The sequence below is a fragment of the Pyrgilauda ruficollis genome, unplaced genomic scaffold (genome assembly GCF_017590135.1).
Source record: "Pyrgilauda ruficollis isolate IOZ18807 unplaced genomic scaffold, ASM1759013v1 scaffold38, whole genome shotgun sequence".
Taxonomy (NCBI): Eukaryota; Metazoa; Chordata; class Aves; order Passeriformes; family Passeridae; genus Pyrgilauda; species Pyrgilauda ruficollis.
The window spans coordinates 5,492,775-5,516,005 of NW_024525267.1; the positions used below are offsets into that span (position 1 = coordinate 5,492,775).

The following is a 23,231-nucleotide window of genomic DNA, read 5'->3' on the forward strand; positions in this document are numbered from 1 at the left end:
GTCGAAGCAGAGTGTTTTTTCAGGGCTAGAAATAAGGTGATTGTTTTAAATATTTCTTTATAGTTGAAGGTATTTTGCTGTCCAAGAGAATTCCAAGTCTGCAGTCATCTTTCCTCCCCACCCCCAAGGTTCTAGTTCACTTTCCTTTGGCATGGGAAGATACGGATGTACACAGTTATTTCTGTTCCTGACAGAAACAATGTGGGGATTGCAATAACCAAAGAAAATAAGGAGTAGCATTTTGGGACAAAAAAGAAAGGGAGAGAAACAGAGCTTAACAGAAGAAACGGTGGGGGAACATAAGGGCATAAGGTGGTACAACATAATAGGAAGTAATGCTGAGAAATGCAATGTATTGAGTCTCTTTGGTCCACACCTGCTTTTGCTCAAAAAATCTGGCCTGTTTGTTCCAGTGTTATTCTATGCTGTGCTTCTGAGCTTCAGGTCATACAAATAACCTGATAAAATGGCATTCTGCCTAGCTTCTGATAAGCCTGCAGCCATTTCAGTATTTTAAAATAAGAAATCTAGAATAGGAAGTCAGGAATGAACTGAGGAGGTTAAAGTACAGGTGAGTATTTTACTTCCAGTTGATTGTACTTAGCTTTTAATAAAATATTTTAGCACCTTTACTCTGCCCAAAACAGCACTTAAAATCTTTGTGAAAATGGGCTCTTGAGGAAATGAAGTGTCTTAGGCTGAAAGACTTAAAAGTTCTTATCTTTAGTCAAGTAAAAGGAATGCTTTACTTACATATATATATATGTAAAAATTTTCTGAAATTATGTTTTTGTATACCATGTTTTTAAAAAAATAAGCTTAGAAGAAAATGCCATCATGAAAAGCCTCACTACTTATCCTTGCTTTTTTTCCATTTCTAATAAAGTGATGGCAGAGTTGTGCTCTGGTATGTATCTTTCTGTATTTGGTTATATTGCAGTTGAAACAGTTTCTCTGCAGTAATTTAGTTCTGTGTGGTCATTCTGTGTTGTAATTGAATTAATGTATTTCTAAATAAAAGTCATTAAGTACATAAGTGTGCCCTAGGGATACCTTAGGAAGCAGATGAAAACAAAAAAAAATCATCTTGAGTTTTCCCTTGTGCGTGAAGTATTTAGCATCTTCATTCCGTTTTAGAGTAAATGTGGATTGTCAGAAGCAGACAGTGGAGCCTGTGAAAATCTTATTTGGTGATTTACAAATGTCAAAGATGATCCCAAGTCGTTTTCTGTCCATCAGGGTAACGGAGGTAGGAATGTTATGTATAAGTAGGTCATATGTAATAATTAGTACCTAGATGCCTTAGCAGAGATTTATACCTGACAAGCTTATGTTAAAAAATTGAGTACTGATAATGTTTTTAGTGCAGAGGTGTCTGTAAGAATCATGGGGAATATTCTTGGTCTTCTTTTTAGTAGTTCTTTCTTAAACAGTACTCACATGTTTGCACTTGACAAAATTTGTGGGATTTGCTGGCAGTAAATGTTAGCTGGAAGTAGTCATAGATGTAAAGAGGATTAATGGATGAGGTAAAATACTTGTGTAAACTATAGGAATGGACCTATAAAACTGTATTTGGACCATTTACCTGGCTATTAACTGACAGTTTTCTTCAGAAAATGTACATATAAGAAGTGAGATGAATTAATGGTAGTATGTGCTCATTCAGAAAAAATATTTCACACGTACAAGTATATTAGGGGAAAATTCTGTGTATATACAAATATTTCTGAAATCTGAGGCTGAGATTTTTAAATCTTGTGTTAGCTATCATCTTCATTAGTTTTGCTAATCATCTTCATTAGTATTGCTAGAGTAATAGCAATATATATGCTGCTGAAATAGAAATAATAAAAACATTCAAACCACTGAGCTAGGGGAAGTGATAAGATAAAGTATTAAAACAGCTCTTGTTAGTAGTGGCATGTTTTGTGAATGGAGAAAAGAATATTTTCCTCCTTTTAGTCAGCTAAATCTCTTGGATGAAAAATGCTAATGAATTTGGTGAGACCCATTGCAATCACTTGACTGTCTGCTACTTCTATTGTAATATATGAGCTTTAATGATTGTAAATAAAGATTGTTTTTTATGACAAGCATTCAATATAAAGTCTGGATAGACATTTCAAAAGATGACTTGCTTTGTTTTATTAGCTTTAAATAGGTGTTCTCACCAGTTCCCTAATGTATGGCACATCATAACAGTGACACTGCTGATGTGCTCGCACACATAGCTGGCTGGTATTCTGTCACTAATAAAAAAAGCTGCACCAAATCTGTGTGCCTGTCTAGTCAACTGTCTGTCTTCTGTTTTCTGTATGTTAACTTCGTTTAGGAAAGTGAAACCAGTCCCTGTATTTTAGTAATGCTTATCTCAGAATCTGTTTAGGTGAAAAGTGTGTTGCAGTGCAGAAAATAAACATTTTCCAAGAAAGACGAATTATGAGACAGAAATTCTTCACTACATTGTTGCAGTGTGTGTGAACTGTTGTGTCAAGAGTAGGATTGTGTGTACATGAAAACATGTGTTTTCATGTATTTTGCACAGATGTGGTTTGTATTTGATGTAGAAGAATAATATGAAATTTGTTAGTATCTAATTTTTATACTTGCAGGTAGTAGAAGTTGGACACTTCTGGGGTTACAGGACAGATGAAAAAAACACAGCCGTACTCCGGGCTCTAAGTGCTGAGATTGACTATCAGAACCTGATGGATTTAGCAGTGCCTCCCTGTGTAGATGTGCTTTGTCTGGCACCATTCACTTATCTGGGAAAGAGAGGATACTACAGAGCTCACGTTCTGTATGTTCATGGGGATCTTGCTGAGGTAATCTGCTGTGTCATATTGAATTGGTAGCATGTAATTGGGTTAACAATCTTGGAGCTTTGCTGCCTGTTTTATTTTTTATTTATTTTTTCTACAAATTACTCTGGCCAGAGTAGATTAATTTGTTTCTTTTCCAGAACACGGGAATTTTTAGTATTAAATTGAGAAGTTCTTGTAGATTGAAGTAAAATGAAAACTAAAATCTCCAGTGAATCAGAAAGCATGGGATTTTTTTGAAGGGTGTTTTTACTGCTGAGCTCTATATCATAAACAAATTAATGTAGATATTTTGGCTCTTTGTGCTGATACGAGTAATGGAAATTAGTGCCACAGTTCAAGATTGGTATTGATTTTCAGGCCAATATTTTTCAGCATTTTTAGGACAGATTTTAAAATGTTTTTAAGATTGGCTTTTGAATTCCTTTTATTTTTTAACCTGTCTGGGAGTCACCACTATGGAGTTAATACTGAATATTGTCATGGTTTAAAGTCATGAAAAATGAGTCAATAGTAGTGCTAATCTCATCACTTTTTCCTCTGAATTTATAAACAGTAACTGAATACATGTTCACATTGCTTAGCTAAAAGCAGTTGTTGGTAGTATCTCTCACTGAAGAAGTAAGGGTTACACAGATCTTAGTGTGGGGAGAGAATTTAGAGTCTTTCAGAGATTCAAGATTGGTATTGATTTAGTGGATTATTTGCATTACAAGCAGATATTTATGCCAAGGGATCAGATAATAGATGTGGTAAAGTTTGATGTATTCTTTTTGACATGACTTCATTTGCATGCTTTCTAGACTTTGAATTTACTTCCATGTGACTTGATAAGATTTGTGTTGTACTACAATTTTTAAACTCAAGCTGTGACTTTTCTTGCCATTAAAGGTAGCACTTATAATGTTGTGAAATTCTTGCAGATACTCTTGATTCTTTTTCCAGGTTTTTTTTGTGGATTATGGCAATAGATCAGAAGTGCCTTTAAATAAACTAAAAGAGATTCCAAGGTGTCTTCAGGGCCTTCCTTTCCAGGTAGGGATGATGCTATTGGCTGTGGTTTGCTGGATATTTTTGTGTCTGGCCTGGCAAACAGGAGTGAACTTCAAGCCAGGATGCTTTTCAGAATAATACTTAAATAATACATATTTTTCTGGTGGAAGTACCTTCCAATCACCTTCACTAATAAAATTCCAGGGGTGCGCATATTTACAGAGCAGAAATTCTTGTATGTAATTGAACTACGTTATATTTAATTGCTGAGAAATTCTAATTTTGTATAGCTGTGGATTCTTTTCATGCTGCTTTGCTGTTCTCTGAACTGCTGGCTTTCCTGGGATCTTTTCAGACAGAATTCTCTTGATGATTACCTATGAGTGTTACAGATCTAGTGGTCTTTTGACACAAATTAGAGGGATTTTATAGCTGTTTTTTCAGAGAAATAATTCTCTTGAGCTGTATTTACAAATAAAGTAACTATACCTTAATTGTAACTCAGTTTTTCAGTGCTCAGTCAGATATTTTTAAGTTGGCAGAAACAGTTGTGTCATACTAAAGGTATTTTCAGAAGCATTTAATGATGAATATGAGAAATGGACCAGCAGAAATAAGATTAGATCTTGACAGGGCTAATTTTGTTTGGTTTTCTTTAGTAATTGATGTAAAAAAAATAATTTTGGTAAGAAGCATCCTTTTTTGTATTTTCTGCACACATACTAAATGGAAATGTATTTCTGTTTCAGGCCTGATCTTTTAATGACCAGTTTTATTGACTAGCTAGAAAAAAAACAGGGTTTCTGCTGTAAATTCATTCAAAGACATAATTGCAGATAGTGATTGTGGGCATGGGAACTTAATTACTCTTTCCAGCCAGGGACAGAAGAGCTGTAGTGGTCTTACCAAATTTTCTGTTACCTTAGTTGAAAACAGTTGTAGACTGAAGTTTTTTCCAGAGAAGACATCGCTGTGCTCCTAAGATTTTATTGTGAATAGTGAATTACTACCAAATTATCCTTTATGCACTGTTTGCTCTGATTCCTTAGCAACTATGTACTATATTGAAGAGATGTGAGCTGTCATGTGTTGGCAGTGATGCAGTAGGAATTATGACAGTAGCTTTACAGCAGCTGTAGGAGTTAACATAAGTTTTTGAGTGTCACCGTGATATTTTCTGAAAAATCCTTTTTGCCCAGGATTCTTCTTCTGGGAAGCTGAGAAGCTTCCCAGGAGAAGAATCAGAGCTGAGAAGCCTCAGAGTGTTTTGCTGCTTTGAAATGTGGCTGGAGATTGTTTAGCCAACATGTGAATTGTTTTTACTTAATGACCAACCACCGTCCAGCTGTGTCGGACTCTGAAGAGGAGTCACGAGTTTTCATTATCATTCTTCTTAAGCCTTCTGTCTCTATCCTTTTTCTATTCTTTAGTATAGTTTAGTATAGCATTCTTTAATATAATATCATAATATAATAAAGCCTTCTAAGAACATGGAGTCAGATTCAATCATTCCTCCTTTGTCCTGGGGACCCCAGAAACTGCCACAGTTGAGAGAGTGAAATATTTCCTTGTTGGTTCTCTAGTCAGGCAAGCGCTGTTTACAATGTTTCTGTTCTAGGCTTTAGAGTTCAAGATCTGCAAGATGTGTCCCTCTGCCAGATCCCTGGTGTGTGGGGAGCCGTGGAGCTGCAGTGCCAGCCAGAGATTTGCCTCTCTGGTCAGCGGCTGCACTCTGCTGGTGGAGGTTTATTCCCTCGTGCACGGCGTGCTGCACGTGGACGTGTTCCGGCACTCGGGCCGCAGGGGCCTGGTGAACATTCGGGACGTGCTCATCGAGGAGTGTCACGCTGACCTGGCAGAGGAGTCACACGAGTCACAGGTATGGCCTGGCTGAGCTGCTGCTGCTGCTTGTCTTGCTCTGATCTGTTTCAGTTCTGGCTGTCCTGAGAAGCTGAGCTGCAGCTTGACTGGTGGCAAGGTTAATACTTGAATAGGGCAGTGTATTTTTAGATGTGTGCATAATGCATATTGAGCTGCTAGCCGAAAGCATTGCTGCTTTGAGACCCCTTCTGCAAAAGATGTTTCCTTGGAAATTATTTCCTCAGTTGAACTGCTCCAGTCTTACTTGAAATTCTGAAAAACTGTAACTGCTTCATAGTTCTTGCATTTTGGTGTTTTATGTCATCTGAAAGGTCATCAGAACATTGTTTTTTTGTGTTTGTATGTGAGTGTTTCTTTGTGTAGGCCCTTCTTCATAAAATTTTTGAAGAAATAATTGTTCAAGGCTTTTAACACTTCCATTATTTTGTAGCAAAGCCATGATTTGCTCAAGGAATTGTTTTTGGATGGAGCAAAGAAGGAAGAGCAAATGCCTGTATCTGCAAGACAGGAAGAAAAGTGTCTCATTGAAAAATTGTTGAACTCCTTTTCTGAAAAGAAATCTGATGCACCAACCCATAAGGTAACTTGAGTGGTGGTTTTGGCCTGTCATCACTTGACCTTGCTTCTCACATTGTTAGAATGGAGATGAGGGTTGAAAGTACCACAAATAACAAAGCTCTGCTTGGTGCATTTCATATGGCGTTTCATTCACTGTGCTTTCTGTTGGTAGAAAGCCACAGTGTCACCACTGTTTCAGACTGGTGTGCTGCAGCTTTGAACAGAGTTTTGAATTACAGCCTGAGAACTAAGTGGTCCTGCTCTTCTAGTAAAGCAGCACTTGGACCTCAGACAGAACAGAGATAAAACTGAACAGCTGAATGTGATGTTTCCCTACATGGTAGTCTTCATTATGTAGCAAAAGAGCAAGTTTACAACCCTATCAGTTTTTCAGAAAGTCTAAACATGGTTTTTACTGTACACAGTGTTTAGTTACCTATCATCAGCTGGTGATAGGTAAGCAGCTGGGATAGGTGCATCAGTGAACACTCCAGTAACTGATGGTAATGATGCTTTTCCTCTGCCAGTGCCAAACTCAGAAATGTGTTTTGAGCTATCTAGTCACTACTAAGTTGGAATATAAAAGAGGAAGATGTGTGTCCTGTTCTGCATTGTGATGACAAGTTAGGCCTCATCTACATTCTGATTATTTTTTCCATTTCAGACGTGACAAAATTTCAGGCTTTCAAGCACGTAATCATTCTCCATTTATCCACAGGAGTAATCCTGTTTAACTGCCCACTTCATAAAGTGAGATATTTTCAAGATTAAAGACCTCATCATGTAAATAAAATTACCTGGTTTTCTTCAGTGATCTCTGAAGTCTGAACTTATTTTTTTAAGCAAGAGGAAAGTCGTGAATCTGCAGCACCTGTGAAAATAGATAATTTTAGTTAGATGCCTCAACAAGCAAAGTTTGCTTTAGATGAGTGAAATGGAAGCACCCATTTAAATTTACCCATTTAACAGCTCAGTGTTGCTCAGTACATGCTGAAATGCGTTTGGCTTTAATTTATAAAGCATTTAGATCTGAAGAGATCCAGGTGCTGGCCAACTCTACAGTCTCTCTCTCCCTTTTTTTGAAGGTAACAGTTTTTGGTCCGTTCAGTCCTTACCAGTTGAAATGCTACAGTCTGACCAAAATATCCCAATTCAGGTATGAGAAGACTTTTATTGGGAAGTATAGTCATGTTCTTATCTTTTATTTTCAATAAATAAACTAGGCAAAAAACACCTGTTACTCTTACAGATTTTTTCAGAATTTTTATTCATTGAAAAGACTGTAGGAGTCAAGCTTGAATTGCATTAATACACATGCTATTGCTATTTAAAATCTTAGAGTAGTCTTAAGGTGCATTATTGTCTCACAGAGAGATTTATTAACTGTCATTTAAATGTGCTAACAGTAAGCAGCTGTTCTGAGTTTCTGTTTTGAATTTAAAACATGTTTTTATGAGTTTTGCAGTTTTTTATTGTTGAAAATATTTCTTCCCCAGAAATGTTTTCATACATAAGGACAGCATAAACTCCATTGTTGTCCATGATGGTGCAGAAGATCCCTTTCAGCAGCTCTTGGTCGCCACTGATGTATCAGTAACTGCAGCTGGTAATGCCTAATAAAAACATTTGGATGGTTTCTCTAGACTGCTGGTTTTATATGAGTAGTTCCATGAGTAAATGTGTCCCTGGAGTTCTGTGTTACATCTTTTGAGGTGTCGTTTTCATTAAATGCTCCTTCGAGTTATTTGAGTTTTTTTTCTTTTTGTGCCAGGGTGTGTGGTTTTAGGTGAAACATCTTTGATGCCTCCTATTCATGGCCTGCTTGCACTCCTCAGTATGCTGTTTGCTCCTGCAATAGAACTCAGGTATTTGTGCGTTTTAAAGTGGTGGTTCTTTTATTGTTTTCTTTAGGATCCTCACAGATTTTTGACAGATATTATTTATTTGCTTTTAGCATTTTATGTATTCTCTTCCTGGTATTTTTAATGAGTTTTAGTATAGTATGTAGGTAAAATAACTTGTTCATGTACTTATGAATTGGTGCTGCAGTCTCCTCTCATGATAAGGCATTACAGCTCCTGATAGTTGTGCTGGAAGCCTGGGAAGATAGAATGGTAAACTGGGAATGTTAAATCTACATGGGGAGAGGAACTTGCATAATTTTTTGGAAAAGCTGAGCTCTGGCTGTGGCATCACTGTTGTGTTTTCTTGAATTTCTGGTATTTGCAGACTTTCATTTCAAAATAGTGAAGCTTGCTTTCCTTTATTTTGCTTATGTATGATTTTTTGGTAAGTTTTGTGAGTATATGTTTTTATAAGCAGAGCTTCAGTTTTATATCATCACTGCATATTTTAAAAACCAGTATGACTGAGTGTGAATGCCTCTCAATTGTTTTAGCTTCTTTCAAACACATATCTTGCTTTGTGTGGCTTGGACAAATTCATTTAAGTCTGTCTTCCTAAGAGTTTTGTTTCTTCATCTCTTGATGAGACTGTTCTCTTTCTTTCTCATGTAGAGTTGATAAAAGTGGGAAGTATTTTACTGGTGTTCTGTGTGGTTTGGGTTGGAGTCAGACATCTGGGGCTCCACTGTTTCCAGCAAATGATATGGAGGTGACATTTGATGTGCATTTTGGACTGGAGGACATAACAGAGGTAAAACTTGAGTAAGAATTTTCACTACAGTAGGAATTCAGTTGAAGTCAGTGCATCTGAGCTTGTTATTCTTAGTGTTAATAGAAAAGCTGGTTTGGACTGTGGGGTTTGGGGTTTTTTATGGTTTGTGTATTGGGTTTTTCTTTGGTTTTGTTTGTTTGGGTTTTTCGGTGTGCTCCTTTTTTATGATCTTGGATTTTTGTCAGGAGAAGCAGTTGCCCTGTCCCTACACTTGGAACAAATAAGATGCTATAGAATGTTACATACTTTTCAAAATATAATCATCAATTTTGCACTAACTGGAAGTCAATGCTTACTAGTTTTGTTCTTGACTTTTACTGACAGGCAGAGCGCTGCTACTTTGCAAGCTTCAGTTTGATTTTACAGCTCTGATAAGTCGTCTGTGTTGAGATGCATCTCAGAGCAGATCAGCCAAACAATAAAGCCCCTGCACTCCTCATTACTGCCTTCTGCAGCTGAGAGAGTGAGGTCTGTTGGAGGGAAGCATGTACATAACCTGTGCAGGACAGTGGCTGTGTTTGACACGTGCCTGAGACAGTGAAGGACGCACCCTGGTTAGGTCTGTGTGCACAGCAGATGCTTGGGGTGGTTCCTGAAGGTTTTCCAAGGACACAGTGGATATGCTGGTGCACACATCTGTGAGCTGTTATTTTCTGAAGGCACTGATTTGGGTGTGCTGGCTGCATTCATGATGCCTTAGTCAGAATGGTACCACCAAGCTGCTGTATATGTGAAAAATTATGGACAGAGAGTGAAAATGCTTAAAACTTCCACAGAAGGAATTCTGCTTTGGAAAAAGTCCAGGCAAGTGGTAGCCTGTCTGTTTTATGGCATATCTGAGTAACCTTAAAAAACCTGTGATACCAGGTGGCTGAAATATTAACATCACTGACCACCAGAGGTACAGCTGCAGGAAGAACCATTTCTGACACTTCAGCTGTTTTTACTTATGGAAATACTATTCCAGTTTAAGTTCAGTGAAGTTCAGGATGCCATAGCCACCTTCATGTCAGTGTAATATGATACAGACCTTGTGTTGGTTTAAAGTGCTTTATATTCTGTAACTGGTGTTTTACAGATAAACAATCTGAGGACAGCCATGAATAAGCTGCTCTGTGAGCAAGCACTGCATTCTGGACAAGAGCAAGTGGCACAGCTGCAGGAGGATATTCGTCAGAAGCTTCTATGGTAATCATTTTGTAGAAATAATATCTTCTGTTTCACAGTCTCAGCAAAAATGAGTGATTGCTTGAAGCATAGCTCAGGTTAGGCTTTGGAAAAATAATATATGCTCTCATTTAATGATGCATTTCATTTATTTTGTTTATTTATAAAGCAGTATACTAAATAACCTCAGAGTTCTTGTGGAAGCACTGGTTCTTCAGGGAAGCCAAATCACTTCAGAGTAATAAAACCTACACTGTAAAACCTGTTCTACAGGATATCAGCTCTTATGTATCCTTATTTTTTGCACCCAGGACAAAGCTAATGGAGTTCTATGGCATAACAGTGCAGAAAGAATCCTAAATCTTTCTTCCTCTACATTAAATTTGAATCATGTATGCTGCTTTTCCTCCCTCAGCAGACCTGTGCAGAATAGGTGTTGGCCAAGTGAATTGGAAATCCCAGGCAAATTTAGGAACTGAAGTAGAGCCACCTGCCTTTTTGCCCTGCCAGCCTCCCTTCTTCGTGGAAGTGAAGGAGGTTGTGAAAGACCATTGTGATTCAGTGCAGCCAGCCTGAAGAATTTTTCAGCTTGTAGTTTGGGAGAAGGAGTGCAGCGATATATCCCAGAACAGCTCATTCTGTCTGTCTCTGCTGAGCATAATGTGAAAAGTCTTCCCTTGTTTGTATACTCAGCATGAATTTTAGTGCTGTCTATATCATCAGGAGAATTTTCTCATCTGACCTGGCTCTCTACTAAGCTATCTTAAAAAGAACTCTGGTCCAGAGGCCATAACAACTTTTACCAGCTTCATCTCTAAGAAGTAAGACCTTTTTTTGCCAGTAGAGCTTTGCTGAAGTAACTGCTTGATGTCAGAGTTAGGCAGTTCATTGTGCTGATAAATATCAGAACCCTGCTCCTACCCAGGGTTATCAGAATGATTATCAGAGCAGCTGTTCATGCTGATTTTTCAGGTGTTCCTTGGTTTTGAAAGTACCTGCTCTCTTATCTGTGAAAAAAACCTATTAAATTGCCTTAAGTTAAAAGCAAACACCCATACTTCCTATTTCCGAAACTCCAAATAAAATTTGGCTGCATTCCATAGTAAATTAACAAGTCAGCCTTACCTTTTGAGGCACTAGAAATTAAATTAAAAGAGCACAAGCAATGGAGAAGTCAAGGATAGGCAGAAAGAGGCAAAGCCACAGCCCCTGTCTGGAGGTGACTGTGGCAGTAACAGCTCACGCTGGGACATCAACACTTAAACGTTAAATTGAAGGCACTAAAATGTCATTGCTATTTGTTCAGACATGTGAATACTTGCTACAGTTTGGGCACCTATTTTGGGCTGATTGTTCAGACATCTCCAGCCAGCTGGGAGGGGAAGGGTCAGACCTTGGCACAGGTCCTGGGCACTGATGTGTTCCCAGCTCAGTCAGCGCCGACTGCCTGACTCGGTCACTCTCATCAGCCCCGGGCTTTTTGTCTGCAGGATTTTCTACCTTTCTGTGGTAGCCTTTTCTCTCCTAGAATTTTTGTACATTTATTGGTTGTCTTCCAAGCATCCTACAGATATTTTTATTTAAATTTTTATATTATTCTTGTGTGCTTTTATTTGAAGTAATAAACGGTCTGATTATTGTAATGATTTCTTCTTTTCCCTTGTGTAAAATCTTTCTTGGGTTTGAGTATTTTTTTTCCAATTGTACTTTTTGTGTTTTGGAAAAAACATTTATTAATTCAATTACATAGGTAGAAATTTAGCCTGAGCAATCTTTCATTACTGTTTTCCATTTTTCAAAAGCTAATTGTATTTACAACATGTCACCACTACTTAAGACTAAAATCAGTTTTTGAAAAACACATCTAGACAGAATTAATTAATGTCTACTACTGTTGTACTTTGCACAGCTTGAGGAAATAACTGGAGCAGACAGACAATCTATAGTAATTGAGTTGTCATGCAAAACAAAATACCCTAAAAATAGCTGTATTATACATTCTAGTGAGTAAGCATACATAAAATGTAAGGAATAAATTACAGTTGCAAATTCTAGTGCTTTGTAAAAAAGGAATCTCATTACTTTCTTTAGAAGAAGATACATTCTGATACATGATACGTCCCTGTGAAAATTTCTATTTTGACTTATTCCACTGGATAAGCAAAGTACAGAGAAGTGAAAAATCAGACTAGATTAAGAGGGAAATTTAAGATTCCCTTTAGCACAGACACCTTGTGAATACCTGGTTGTATCTCATAGAAAAAAAATCCTTTGTCTTTGTAATGAACCAAATACAAGTGTATTTCTCAAGGCTGTATTTATGTAATTTCAGTTTAATCTGCAAATCAAAGCCTCGAGACATAATTGATCCTATCTGGTATGAGAAGCCATATGCATGGAATCAGGTAAGGGTATAAATTTTCAAGTTTTGTGGGGTGGGAGTTTTTTTTGGGTTGGTTTTTTTTTGTTGGTTGGTTGGTTTGATTTATTCATTAGTTTGTTTTTTGTTTTGTTTTTGGTGTTTTGTTTTTGTGGTTTTTTGTGGGGTTTTTTGAGGAGTTTGAGTACTCCAGTACAGTTAGTTAAGAGTGTTGAAAGGCTATTAAATTTGAAAATACCGAAAGCACTGTAGGGTTAAATTTAAAGCATAAGAACTTTTATTTATGTAATCACTTACGGCTGTTGATACCTGTTTTTTTTAGAGTCTGTTTAGTTGTTGGGTGGCTTGGGGTTTTTTTATTTTTGTGTCTATAAATATTTAGTATTTTTAAACAGAACTTCCCAAGGTTAAGGTGAGAGAGATTGTTTAACTTCACATTTGTGGGAAGTTAAAATTTTTTGTTTTTTCTATTAAGCAGCTGTAGCTACATTTTCCTGAATGCAGTGTATTTTAGTTTTGTTTTGGGTTGCTGTGGTTTGAGGTGGCTTTTCCCTTCTAGGCAGACAGAAACATGGCTTGTTTTAGAACAAATGTGGTGGGGTCAGGCAGGAGGGCAGTTTTCTCAAGACCCAGGAGGGTTTCATGAGAAAACTCTCCTAGCTTACTACTCTGTTAGAAATCTTACCTTTCTTTCTGTAAGGGCCTTTGCAGGCCACTGGATTTCCTGGAGAGCAAGTAGAGTTTCTTAATTAAAAAGGGGGTGAGGAATTAGTGCAGGAATAAAAGTGCTACACCCACCCTGCCTGTGCCTCTCCCACCCTGCAGCCCATAAAGGAGGGGTTTGGGTCACCCTTGAAAAGAGGGACAACAGAGAACCAACACCAAGGGTACTTATTTCTAAAAGGCATTTTTTTAGATTGTGTTGTGATATACTGCCTTAGGCCAAAGTGTTTCCATTTTCATATTTCACATTCAGTTATCCTTGGATTTATGAAGATAATATACTCATTTCTGCTGGAGTTTATCTTTTATAACAGGCTAATGTGTAGGCCTTGGGTCAGGATTTTCTCCACTGCATCTGAAGAATCCCAGGACATCTTAGATCATAAAATATTGCCTGTAATGCATTGGAATTGATTGTGGAATAGTGTTCTAAAATCATGGCGAACCATAAGATAGAGCATTTTGTAGCCCTGGCTCTTCTGTTGCAGTGTGTGGCATGGAACTGAAATTCCTGTATGATTTAAAACTCAGAACTCTTGAAGACTTTTTCTTAGCTATGTTATATAGAAAAACATTAAGAATGCTTTCTGACTTTCATCTTGCTTCTTTTGGCTAGGTGGATTCTCAGTGCATTATTGACGAGTCTGAAAAGCAGCATGGAAGAGGAAATCTTGTTTATCAGCTCCACAAGCTTGTTTTGTTGAATGATTAAGTATTTCTAGAAGTCTTTCAGAGGACGAGGTATTATTAGTCTAAAAATCAGTTACGTCTTGTATGCATGTTTTGCAAGGCTGTTCCTTAACGTGAGTACAGGTGTACTGAAATACAGTTTGGAAAATGTTCCTGTGTTTCTGAAAAAGCTGATTTGCTAGCTGGTTTGCTAGCCTAGAGAAGACGAGTTCAGTCATAAAAGAAACTGATGTAAATCAGGATGCGATTTTCATTTTAATAGTACTTCAAACAGGTTTATCACAAGGTACACAAAAGATTAAGCAAATCTAGGCTTAGTTGTTCATTTTCTGTCTAAAAACTCATAAGTTAAGGGGCATTACTTTTTTTTTGGTCCATAATTGCAAGTTGCATTTTCCTGTTTTCTTTTTTATCAGTTCTTAACCCCAACTTCCTTTGTTGCATTTTTTTTTCCTTAACCAAGAAATAGAATTCAGAAGAAACTGATGATCTAAATTATGCTCTGATCCAAACTATATCTTCATATACTGGATACAATTTTTTGTTAATTTTTTTGTATAGCAAAACATAACATGATTTATTTTCCTGTATGGCAGAAGAATGCTTTTGAATTACTGATTCATGGCACTTTGTTTCATCCTTTCAACTTACTTTTACCTGGGAGATCTTTAGCCCTAAAAATGAGGTCAGTGGTTTCAGAATAAAATGCAGAAATTAAATAAAATGTTTTTGTCTCTTCCTTTGTGAGGTCATGCTTAATAAAAACTAAATTTAATTATTAAAGGTATGTGATTGGAGTCATGAAGTACATCAATACAGAAACAATGTATGGAAGAGTATTCATTTTCACTGTTCACTCAGTGATTTGAAGGTTATGTAACATCCAGTCATCCTCTGAAGGCTAGAGAATCAGTAGTCACCATAAAAAAGTAGCAGATTTTTGGAAAATAAGGGGATGCTTAGAATAAGAAGTTATTTTAAGCTATAAATAAACAGAGGGGTGACTGTCTAACAGGCAATTTCAGTGGTTTATTAGAGCATTACTTTCTTAGATCCATTTTAGTGATCCTTGGGAATTAGAATAGTTAGTGAGAAGTCTTAACAGAAAAATTGCATCTCAAGTGGCTTAGAAAAGAGTGTTTCTCAGCCAAGTGTTGTACATCAATTAAGTGTTCCTGTTAAACACCTTCAGGGGCAAGTGGAACAGGCAGGATTTCAAATCTTGCTTTTGTCTATTAACGATGGGAGTTTCCATAGGAAAAGGAAACTTGGCAGCACACAAAGGCATGAAAAAAATAAAGGAATTCATTCCACATAAGCAACAGGCAAAATTTTTTTTTTTTTTTTTTTTTTAATTTAAAGCTCTGTTTCTCCCATGTATGGGTCTCTGTGTGTGACTGTGCTGCCACCAGGTGGGGGCTGCTGTGATTCAGGACAGAACAGCCCTGCAGGAAGCTCAGCATCCTTCAAGTCAGCCTTGCTGGGTGATGTTTATTGGCAGATGGATATATACAGTACTAACAGTTGAAAAGGAGCTGCTGTATTTTATTATTTGATTTAGGCTTCAACAGCATTGCAAAGTCACTTGGACAAGTTTAAGGTAAGTAGCTTCAGGATTTCCTCTCAAAGGTAATAAATAGTATGTCACACTGGAGAAAGAAGTATTGTAAAGTAGCAGCATCGTTGTGGCTGTGAACCTGATCCCTCTCAGCTTTGTGGCTTTTGGGGGCTGCTTCCGTAAGAAAAAAGGCTCTGACTGCTTGTCAAGATTTGCTTTATCTCCAGGAGATCACCAACACTGAGCAGAATGAGACTTCAGTTACCATAATTTACTGTATTTCTTCATTGAACTTAAGGTAGAAATACTTAAATCTATAAATGACCAGATTAATGCTCTTAAATTCCTCCAGTAATAATGATAAAGTGACAAACTGTACTGACAGGTGCTTCTAGAATCTGAAACAATGTGCATTGACTATTATTCATAATTCCCTCCACAGGTGCAATGATATCTGATAGCAGTTTTAAATCAAAAGGAGATTTTTTGCCATTCCATGTAATTAATTTTGGAATTTACTGCCATGGGCTCTGGTGGAAATCAGATATTTGAAAGAAAAATTAACTGGAACTCCAGAGAAGACAGAGCCTTTATTAACTGTTAAAATTTAGGAACTTGAACTCCTTATCTTACTGAATTCCAGAACCTCAGAAAATATAATGAAATAATGTCTATTTTTATCCTTGCCAAAGTGTTTCCTTATGACAGGTATATAGGTGGAAAATATTGTTAATGAATCCTTTTTCAGAGGTCACCTGTAGTTCCTTAACTGATTCTTGGTAGTGCTGCAGGGCACTTGCTCTCTTCTTCCAGGAGAATCACATTGTCAGGATGTGTCAGCAAAAGAGAAAAGGGTGTAACACAGTTGGGAATTTCACAATTCCTTCCCCAGAAGTGTGTGTGTAGGGATTAGGGTGCTTTAAATGGAGTGAACTGAGTCCTGCTGAGCCTGTGGCAGCTGTGCTCTCTGCAGGGAGTGCAAGTGGGAAAATCAAGGTGAGAGTGCATGTCAGTGTGAAGTGATCCATTTCCAGAGAAAACAGGACTGTCCTCCTTTAGCTGGGTGGAATTTTAGGAGGTACAGATGAGTGCATGTAGATCCTGCTTTGACTTTGCCTAGCAATGTTGTGCTGTTGTTGAGCTACCTATTCTGGAACCTTACCAATGCATTTTACAGTGCAAAGAGAGAATTGAATTACCAGGAAAAAGAAGGCCAGAGCTGGAGTTTGAGTAATGAAGGGATGGATGGTGACTTGATGGGCCACAATGACTGCAGTCTCAAGAGGTTAAATTCAATGCCAGTCTACATGGAAGTGTTAGAAAAACAACCACATGAATTAGGATAAATTATGGATCATGCTTTAAAGCAGGGTACAGGTGTTGGCATAGACTGTGCAGGAGTTACACTGATCTTACCAAGTTGTTGGCATGTTTTTCAAGGACCAGAGTAACACAGAGCAGGGTTTGTCTACCTCATAGAAAGGGGATAGCACTGAACAGAAAAATAAAAACCATTCATCAGTGTATAGTGTGATTTGGAGTTTCTTTCTGTAGAAGAAGAACCTTGAGAAAAGCAGATGAAACTCCAAAGAGGTAAATAAAGAAACCTGAGGCAAAGATGGTATGTCTGAGATATACATTAATCCTCTAAAGGAGTGTTGAGGGAAGAGGCAAGCTCTGAGCTGATCTGATGAATCTGTAGGAAGATAAATTGCTCTTTTCTTAGTCACTGAGCTACATGGGTAGGTGTATTTGTCATCCCTGTCTGATGCTCCTATATTTAGCTTTCACTCAAGCTCAGGAGTGTCTGTCTAATCTCCCAGATCTATGACTTAAATGCCTTGGGGGAACAGAGGTGGCTGTTCCCTCTGCTGAGAGAGCTGCAGGATAAGGACAGGACCTTCCTAGGGATCCCCCCTTCAAGGGAGAGGAGTCACCCCCTTAACATGGCTGTGAGTGATGGGGAAATCCTGGCAGATATTTCTTGGCACATGGATGAGTTTGTGGATGTTTCTTGATCCCAAGGATAGGGGCCAGGTGCCTGAGCTTGGGTGCTGGTGCTCAGTGAGGGGTTACTGATGCTCACTGCTGGTTCTGCCATCAGACTGGTGAGAGGGCAGGGGGTTGAGGTGATCTGGCCAGGAGTGAGCTGCACACACCATGAGCTGTCCTGAGGGGTCATGGCTTCACTCCTTCACCCCTGCAATTCCCTCCCTCACAGGGAGGCACCCTGGGGAAAGAGGGAAGTGGGGTTGCTCCTTGGTTCAGTGCAAGGAGGGAGGTGAAGTGTGTGGTTGAAATGCTGGCATTCATTTCCTTCTGTGCTCCAAAAAGTGCAGAGGCTGCTTTTTCCTCTGAAAAACTGTAATCAAAACTTCTTCACTCATGGTGAGATGAGTTCATGACTTTTTCATGTCATGCTTATGAAACTTGTTTTCTCTCTGGGCTGCTCAGGGTGATGGTTTTCTTTGCCCCTCCTGTATTTGTTCTTCATACCGTGTGGAGAACCATGGAGGAGTTTTAAGTATTTCACTTTTCTCATTTTGTTTTCTTCCTAAACAGCATACAGCACCCAGGGGTACCTTTCTCCATCTGCTTGAAGAAGGAAGGGTACAGCTGTTGGTAGTATTTCAGCATTTACAAAGCTAGTTCTTCTCTTTTGGTCTGTTAATAGCAAAAATCTAGAGTGCATAATCAGGACCAGCACAGAGGATACGTATGTATCTGGGGTTTTCCTCATCTGTCTTTAATAAGGACAGAAAGGCCACGTTTAAAAGGCAGGAAAGTAGATAAGATTTTATTAAAATTCCTGATACACTATCTTCCACAGCACATATTTCAAGAGATCACGGAACATAGCTGCAGGGAGTTCTTCTCTAGTTGAACATGTTAGCTCTGTCTTGAACAACTTTCACTTGGTCTTGACAGCAGTTGTGCAAACACCCTCCTCCTCCCCAACTGCCAGGTAAGATAGGAATTGAACAGACACACTTTATATCTGATTATTTTACATGTTTTCTAAGGAATAGATATTGCTTGAATTTTATTTATGAAGGAGAAGGAGGTAGAAAATGCACTGGGAAAAACACAGGGATTGCTGCTGATGGCAATTCCTAAAATTAGAGTGGTTTCTGAAACTAATACATTTGTAGTGATGCTCCATAGGATGTCAGGAATGAGGAATGTCAGTGCTGCAGGATGAGGAAGGGAAGCACAGTCTGTGGTATCTTGGGAGCTTCCAGAGGGTATGTGAGGGCTTCTGGAAGGAACATTTCATATTTCAAATGGATGCTTTCAGCTGAAGGACAGGAACAACAGCAGAATAATCCATCTAGATAGAGATGGGTGTACGGTAACAATGTTGTAAAGCGTCCTACCCCAGACTGGCATGAGAAGGGAGAAGACTTCTTTCTTGTATACTTCCTCTGTGCTTGTGTGAAAAAACATTTCCTCATGTTATTATCTTTATTTTCACATTAAAATGCAAATTTTTGTCTTAATTTTACTGCAGCCAGTTTTCAGGTTACTCTTTTTCAGTTTATTTGAACTGAGGCAGTTATTAATTTTTCCCCTCTGTTTCTCTGCTATAACAATATAGTCTCATGTGATTATTTGACAACTATAAATACAGTTACATTTCATTTAGCTCTTCTAGGGCAGTTTCACACAGCTCCTGTATTTATCGCATGCAAGTATTGACCTACAGTCAACTTGAGTTGGCTCCCTTTTGATAACAGCTTTCCCAGGTCAGGATCATTTCAATAACTGGTTTTAATATAATCTGAACTAGTTTTTGTCTAAGGTAAATGAAAAAAACTACCACAAATTTTTTTGAAACATAGATAATGATTTAGGGCCACATTATCCACTCCAAGATGCAGTCTACACTTTGCAATAAAGTATTTTTATTATATGAATTTTTCTTTACCGTCTCTCTCTAAACACAAGAAGGATTGTCTGTGCACTCCCATCATATGCATTGGTTTGATGGATGAGATGTGATAGTAGAAGACTTGGCCGGAATAGCCAAGTACTGGAGGTACTGGACATGGTCTTCAGTTATCTTGTTCTTTTTTAGTGATGGAGATTAAAAGGAGATATGTTCTATATTTTAGCTTTTTGTGGATTACTGGTTTATAGCATTGGAATAAAAAGGAGCCTTTGGGCTGGAGAGGCTTTTGGCACTAGCAGGCATTTACAGAAAAATGACCTTTGACTTGTTTGGTTTTCTCTTATATATTCAAAGAATGTTAGAGGCTGAGGGAAATTCGTCTAGGACTACACAACAGAGGTGGCTGCCATGTGATTTTCTGTCATTTAGTGTCAGGAAAAATTGATGTGAGGTAGGAGAGAACTTGAAATTAGCGATTCTGCTTTTATTGCAGTTCATAGGAAGGTTCTTATTCCCTTGGATATAGCAAAGAAGCCACATTTGACAATGCACTCCTTCTGTTTCAGAGAATTTGTGAGATACAAGATGGTTTAAAAATTACTTGCTAAACAAGCAAGGACATCTCAGAGCAGCAAAGCAACTTTCTGGCTCCCTGCTTACTCCCAGTTCTTAACAGCTTGGTGTGATGGCTGTCATATTGTTCTAATAATTGTTATTGTAGCTTAAGCGCAGCCAGTACATTGAGTTATTTAGGTTGGTATTTTGACTGAGTTTGAGCAGCATGCAGAATTGATGAGCTCAGAAACTCATGAAGCAGCATAATGAACACCATACAGGGAAAAATAAAAAGTGTGATTAAGACAACTATGAATAGAAGAAAAGGAACACTGCCTCCCAGTCTGTTCCTTGGGTGTGATTTCCCCAGAGCAGGGAGGAAGAACATCAGCAAGGTGAGATCATTGTGCCCAAGGGCACAGCAGCCAGTTGGTTTTGGAGTTGATGGGTGAAGTGTGAGCTAAGCAGGCTGCAGAACCAAGGAAACAGGCCAAGAGCTACAGCATTCTTATTTTTTGAGGGAGTGGTGTTGAATAAAAGACAATCCCAAAAATCATCCAGGTGGGCTCAGCGATGTAGACCTGAGTGGATGGAAACTCTCCTCTGTGGAGAGCAGTGTCTTCTCCAAACTGCCTCAGTGCAGGTAGGTTTGCTAGTGCAGCTTGGCCAACAGACTGCTAGGAAAACTCTAAGAAATATATTTCTGACCAGCTGTTCAAAATCTATTACAAATTTCACACATCCAGACCTTCCTCTTGGGCTAGAAGTACTGCAGGTGGACTGTTTTGACCTCATCAGTCTGCAGGTTTCTGTCCTCCACCCTCGCTTCCTGCTGATAAGCTGGTGTGTGGGTCACAGCAATGTTGCTTCGTACGTGTATGCCAGGATGGGTTTTTAAGTTTTGTTTCATTTCCTAAAGCCTTAAACAGCATTCCAAGGTTATCTTGCCTGCAGTCTCTGTGTGGCCTGAGGCTCATGCTGCACTTCAGTGCTCATGTACATTGCCTTCTTCCAGTGGTGTTTTCCCTCTTGATGCCAGATCACTTCTCTTACTTTGCCTAAGGCCATTCTCAGCCTGCCCTTGCCAGTGCCTACAGCCCGGTGTCAGACTGCTCCTGAGCACCAGGTGCTCACACCCCAGAGGTGAAGGAGAGGTGACTGGAAATTTCTTCTTGCTGAGTCACTTCAATGCTGCTCTTGGCTTGCCTGGTCTGCAGTGGCATGTTTTGTCTCATCTCAGTGGCATGTTTTGTGTCATGGGTGGTTTCTCTAGAGCTACGATTCCAAGGCTGAGATGGGAACATTTTTTGGTCACATGGCCACAAGGCCTTCCCAGTGCCTCTCCAGCCAACACAGCCAGCTTTGAGATGTGATTTCCCTGTTTCAGAATGGTCATCAGGGCTGCACAGAGCCCAACCCTCAGTTTTCTGGCAGAACTAGAAAATGGTAAGGATTAACAATCTGAAGCCTGAAGAAAAGTGAGGGTCGCCAGCCTCTTGCAAATTGGCCCATCTCCTAATTCTGCTACCTCTTAATGTCCTGTTAGGATTTGTCTCAGCATTTGCACTGGTGTTTCAGCAACTGAGTGTTTCTATGAGATTTGACACCTGCGTCAGAAATGCAATTTCAGTGGATTCACCGCCTCCTTTTAACACAGAAATACCTCCGTGCCATTGCCATCTCAGTGGGCACTCAGCCAGACAGATAAGTTTTGGTCCCATCCACTCCTCAAAAAAGGAGGAGTTAAACTTGTGCAGCCCAGTGTAAAAGTTTAACAGCACCTGCTTCCCATCCTTGTGTCTCTTGTCACTGCTATCTGTGACTCATGGCTGAGAACTTAGGGCACAGCATGAACTCTCACCTGTATTCTCTGCCAGCAGATCAAACCAGAAGAACTAGAAAAACCCCTAAAATTAAACAAAAACCTAGGTACTTTTTAAGCTCATGATCAACTCTTCTGAATGCTGGATGTGCACCATGCCTTTCAGGCAACTCTGATTGTTACTACATTATTATTAACCACTAATGACTAATTTTTTTGCAACTAGATGTCTGTCTTCTAGGTAACTGAATTCACTAAAAAGATTAATCTTTCCTCTGAGGCATATTAACTGACATGTAACTGCCAAAAAAAAAAATAAAATTTACGAATTAAGCATTTTAGTTGAGTATATCAAGTAGAATGTTGCTTGGGTATCTTTCCAGTCCAAAGACCTAATATCTTGATTAGATATTAACACTGCTCTCTCCTCACCACTGAGCAAGTTGCACAGTCAGAGAAGGCTGGCAGGTTGATCAAGTGTGATAAATCAGTGGTGACTATTCCTGACTGTCTGTTTGACCTTCATATGTCTGGAAATATTCTGTCTGGAGCTTCCAGATCTATCTGCTCCATCACTTCCAGGGACTCAGGTGAGGCTGACCAGCCTCTAGTTTTCCATCTCCTCATCCTTCTTCCCATTCTTGAAGTTAGAAGTGACATTTGCTTTCTTCCTCTCCTCTGATTGCCATGACCTTTCCAAGGTTATCAAGTGTCCTCAAATTCCATCAGCCAGTTCCCTCAGCTCTTGTGAGTGCCGCCCACCAGGTTCCAGGGACTTGTCAGGGTTTGGTTTATTTAAATATTCCCTAACCTGATCCTTCTCCAGTGACAGGAAGTCTTCATTGCCTTGCATCTTATGATGGCCTCAAGTACCTGGGATTCCTAAAGGCAAATACAACCAGTAAGGACTGAGACAAAGGTGGCATTGTCAGCTTTCCCATGTCCTTTGTCACCAAGTGTCCTGCCTTGGCCCCACCTTTTCCCTAGTCATCCTTCGGCTGCTTCTTTACCTTAGAAACCTTTCTTGTTGAACCTTCATATCCCTCTGTAAATTCAGTTTCAGGTGGGCCTTGACTTTCATAACAACATACCTGCATATTCTGACAGTATCTCTAAATTCCTCCTGGGACACCTGTCCCTTCTTCCACCCCTTGAACACTTTTTATGCTTAATTCTTACCTGGAGTTCCTTTTTCATCCATGCAGGCCTCCTACCTCTGCTTGATCTCTTCCTTGTTAGAAGGGACACTTCTTGAGATCAGAGAAGGTGATCCTCAAAAATGGGTCAAAAATATGTGGAGGTTTCTTAAGAGGTTCATTATTTTTGATGGATGTTCTAGCTAGGCACTCACCTCAGCTGTTGGGGAAAAACATAAATAATGGTTCACCAGAGTTTCCAGAATGCCTGCAGGAAGACTGTGTGTTGGACTTGATTTTGAGATAGCAGTTAGTTGTGAGAGATCTTACAACTGGTCACACACAACAGTGTTTTCCTTTCTCAAGATCAAACAA

At 38.9% G+C, this 23,231-nt stretch overlaps 1 protein-coding gene across 1 annotated transcript in view; it reads left to right on the top strand.

Moving 5' to 3' along the window:
• The window catches only part of TDRD9 (tudor domain containing 9), a 69,000-nt gene extending 54,406 nt beyond the window's left edge, over nucleotides 1-14,594 (top strand). Inside the window, exons 24-35 of the mRNA XM_041476158.1 lie at nucleotides 1,138-1,249; nucleotides 2,616-2,828; nucleotides 3,771-3,860; nucleotides 5,437-5,697; nucleotides 6,130-6,279; nucleotides 7,343-7,413; nucleotides 7,754-7,863; nucleotides 8,029-8,122; nucleotides 8,774-8,912; nucleotides 10,012-10,121; nucleotides 12,433-12,505; nucleotides 13,820-14,594. Coding sequence (XP_041332092.1) covers nucleotides 1,138-1,249; nucleotides 2,616-2,828; nucleotides 3,771-3,860; nucleotides 5,437-5,697; nucleotides 6,130-6,279; nucleotides 7,343-7,413; nucleotides 7,754-7,863; nucleotides 8,029-8,122; nucleotides 8,774-8,912; nucleotides 10,012-10,121; nucleotides 12,433-12,505; nucleotides 13,820-13,915 — 1,519 coding nt within the window. The 3' untranslated portion in view covers nucleotides 13,916-14,594. The remainder of the gene's footprint in view (nucleotides 1-1,137; nucleotides 1,250-2,615; nucleotides 2,829-3,770; nucleotides 3,861-5,436; nucleotides 5,698-6,129; nucleotides 6,280-7,342; nucleotides 7,414-7,753; nucleotides 7,864-8,028; nucleotides 8,123-8,773; nucleotides 8,913-10,011; nucleotides 10,122-12,432; nucleotides 12,506-13,819) is intronic.
• The last annotated feature ends 8,637 nt before the right edge of the window (nucleotides 14,595-23,231 follow it).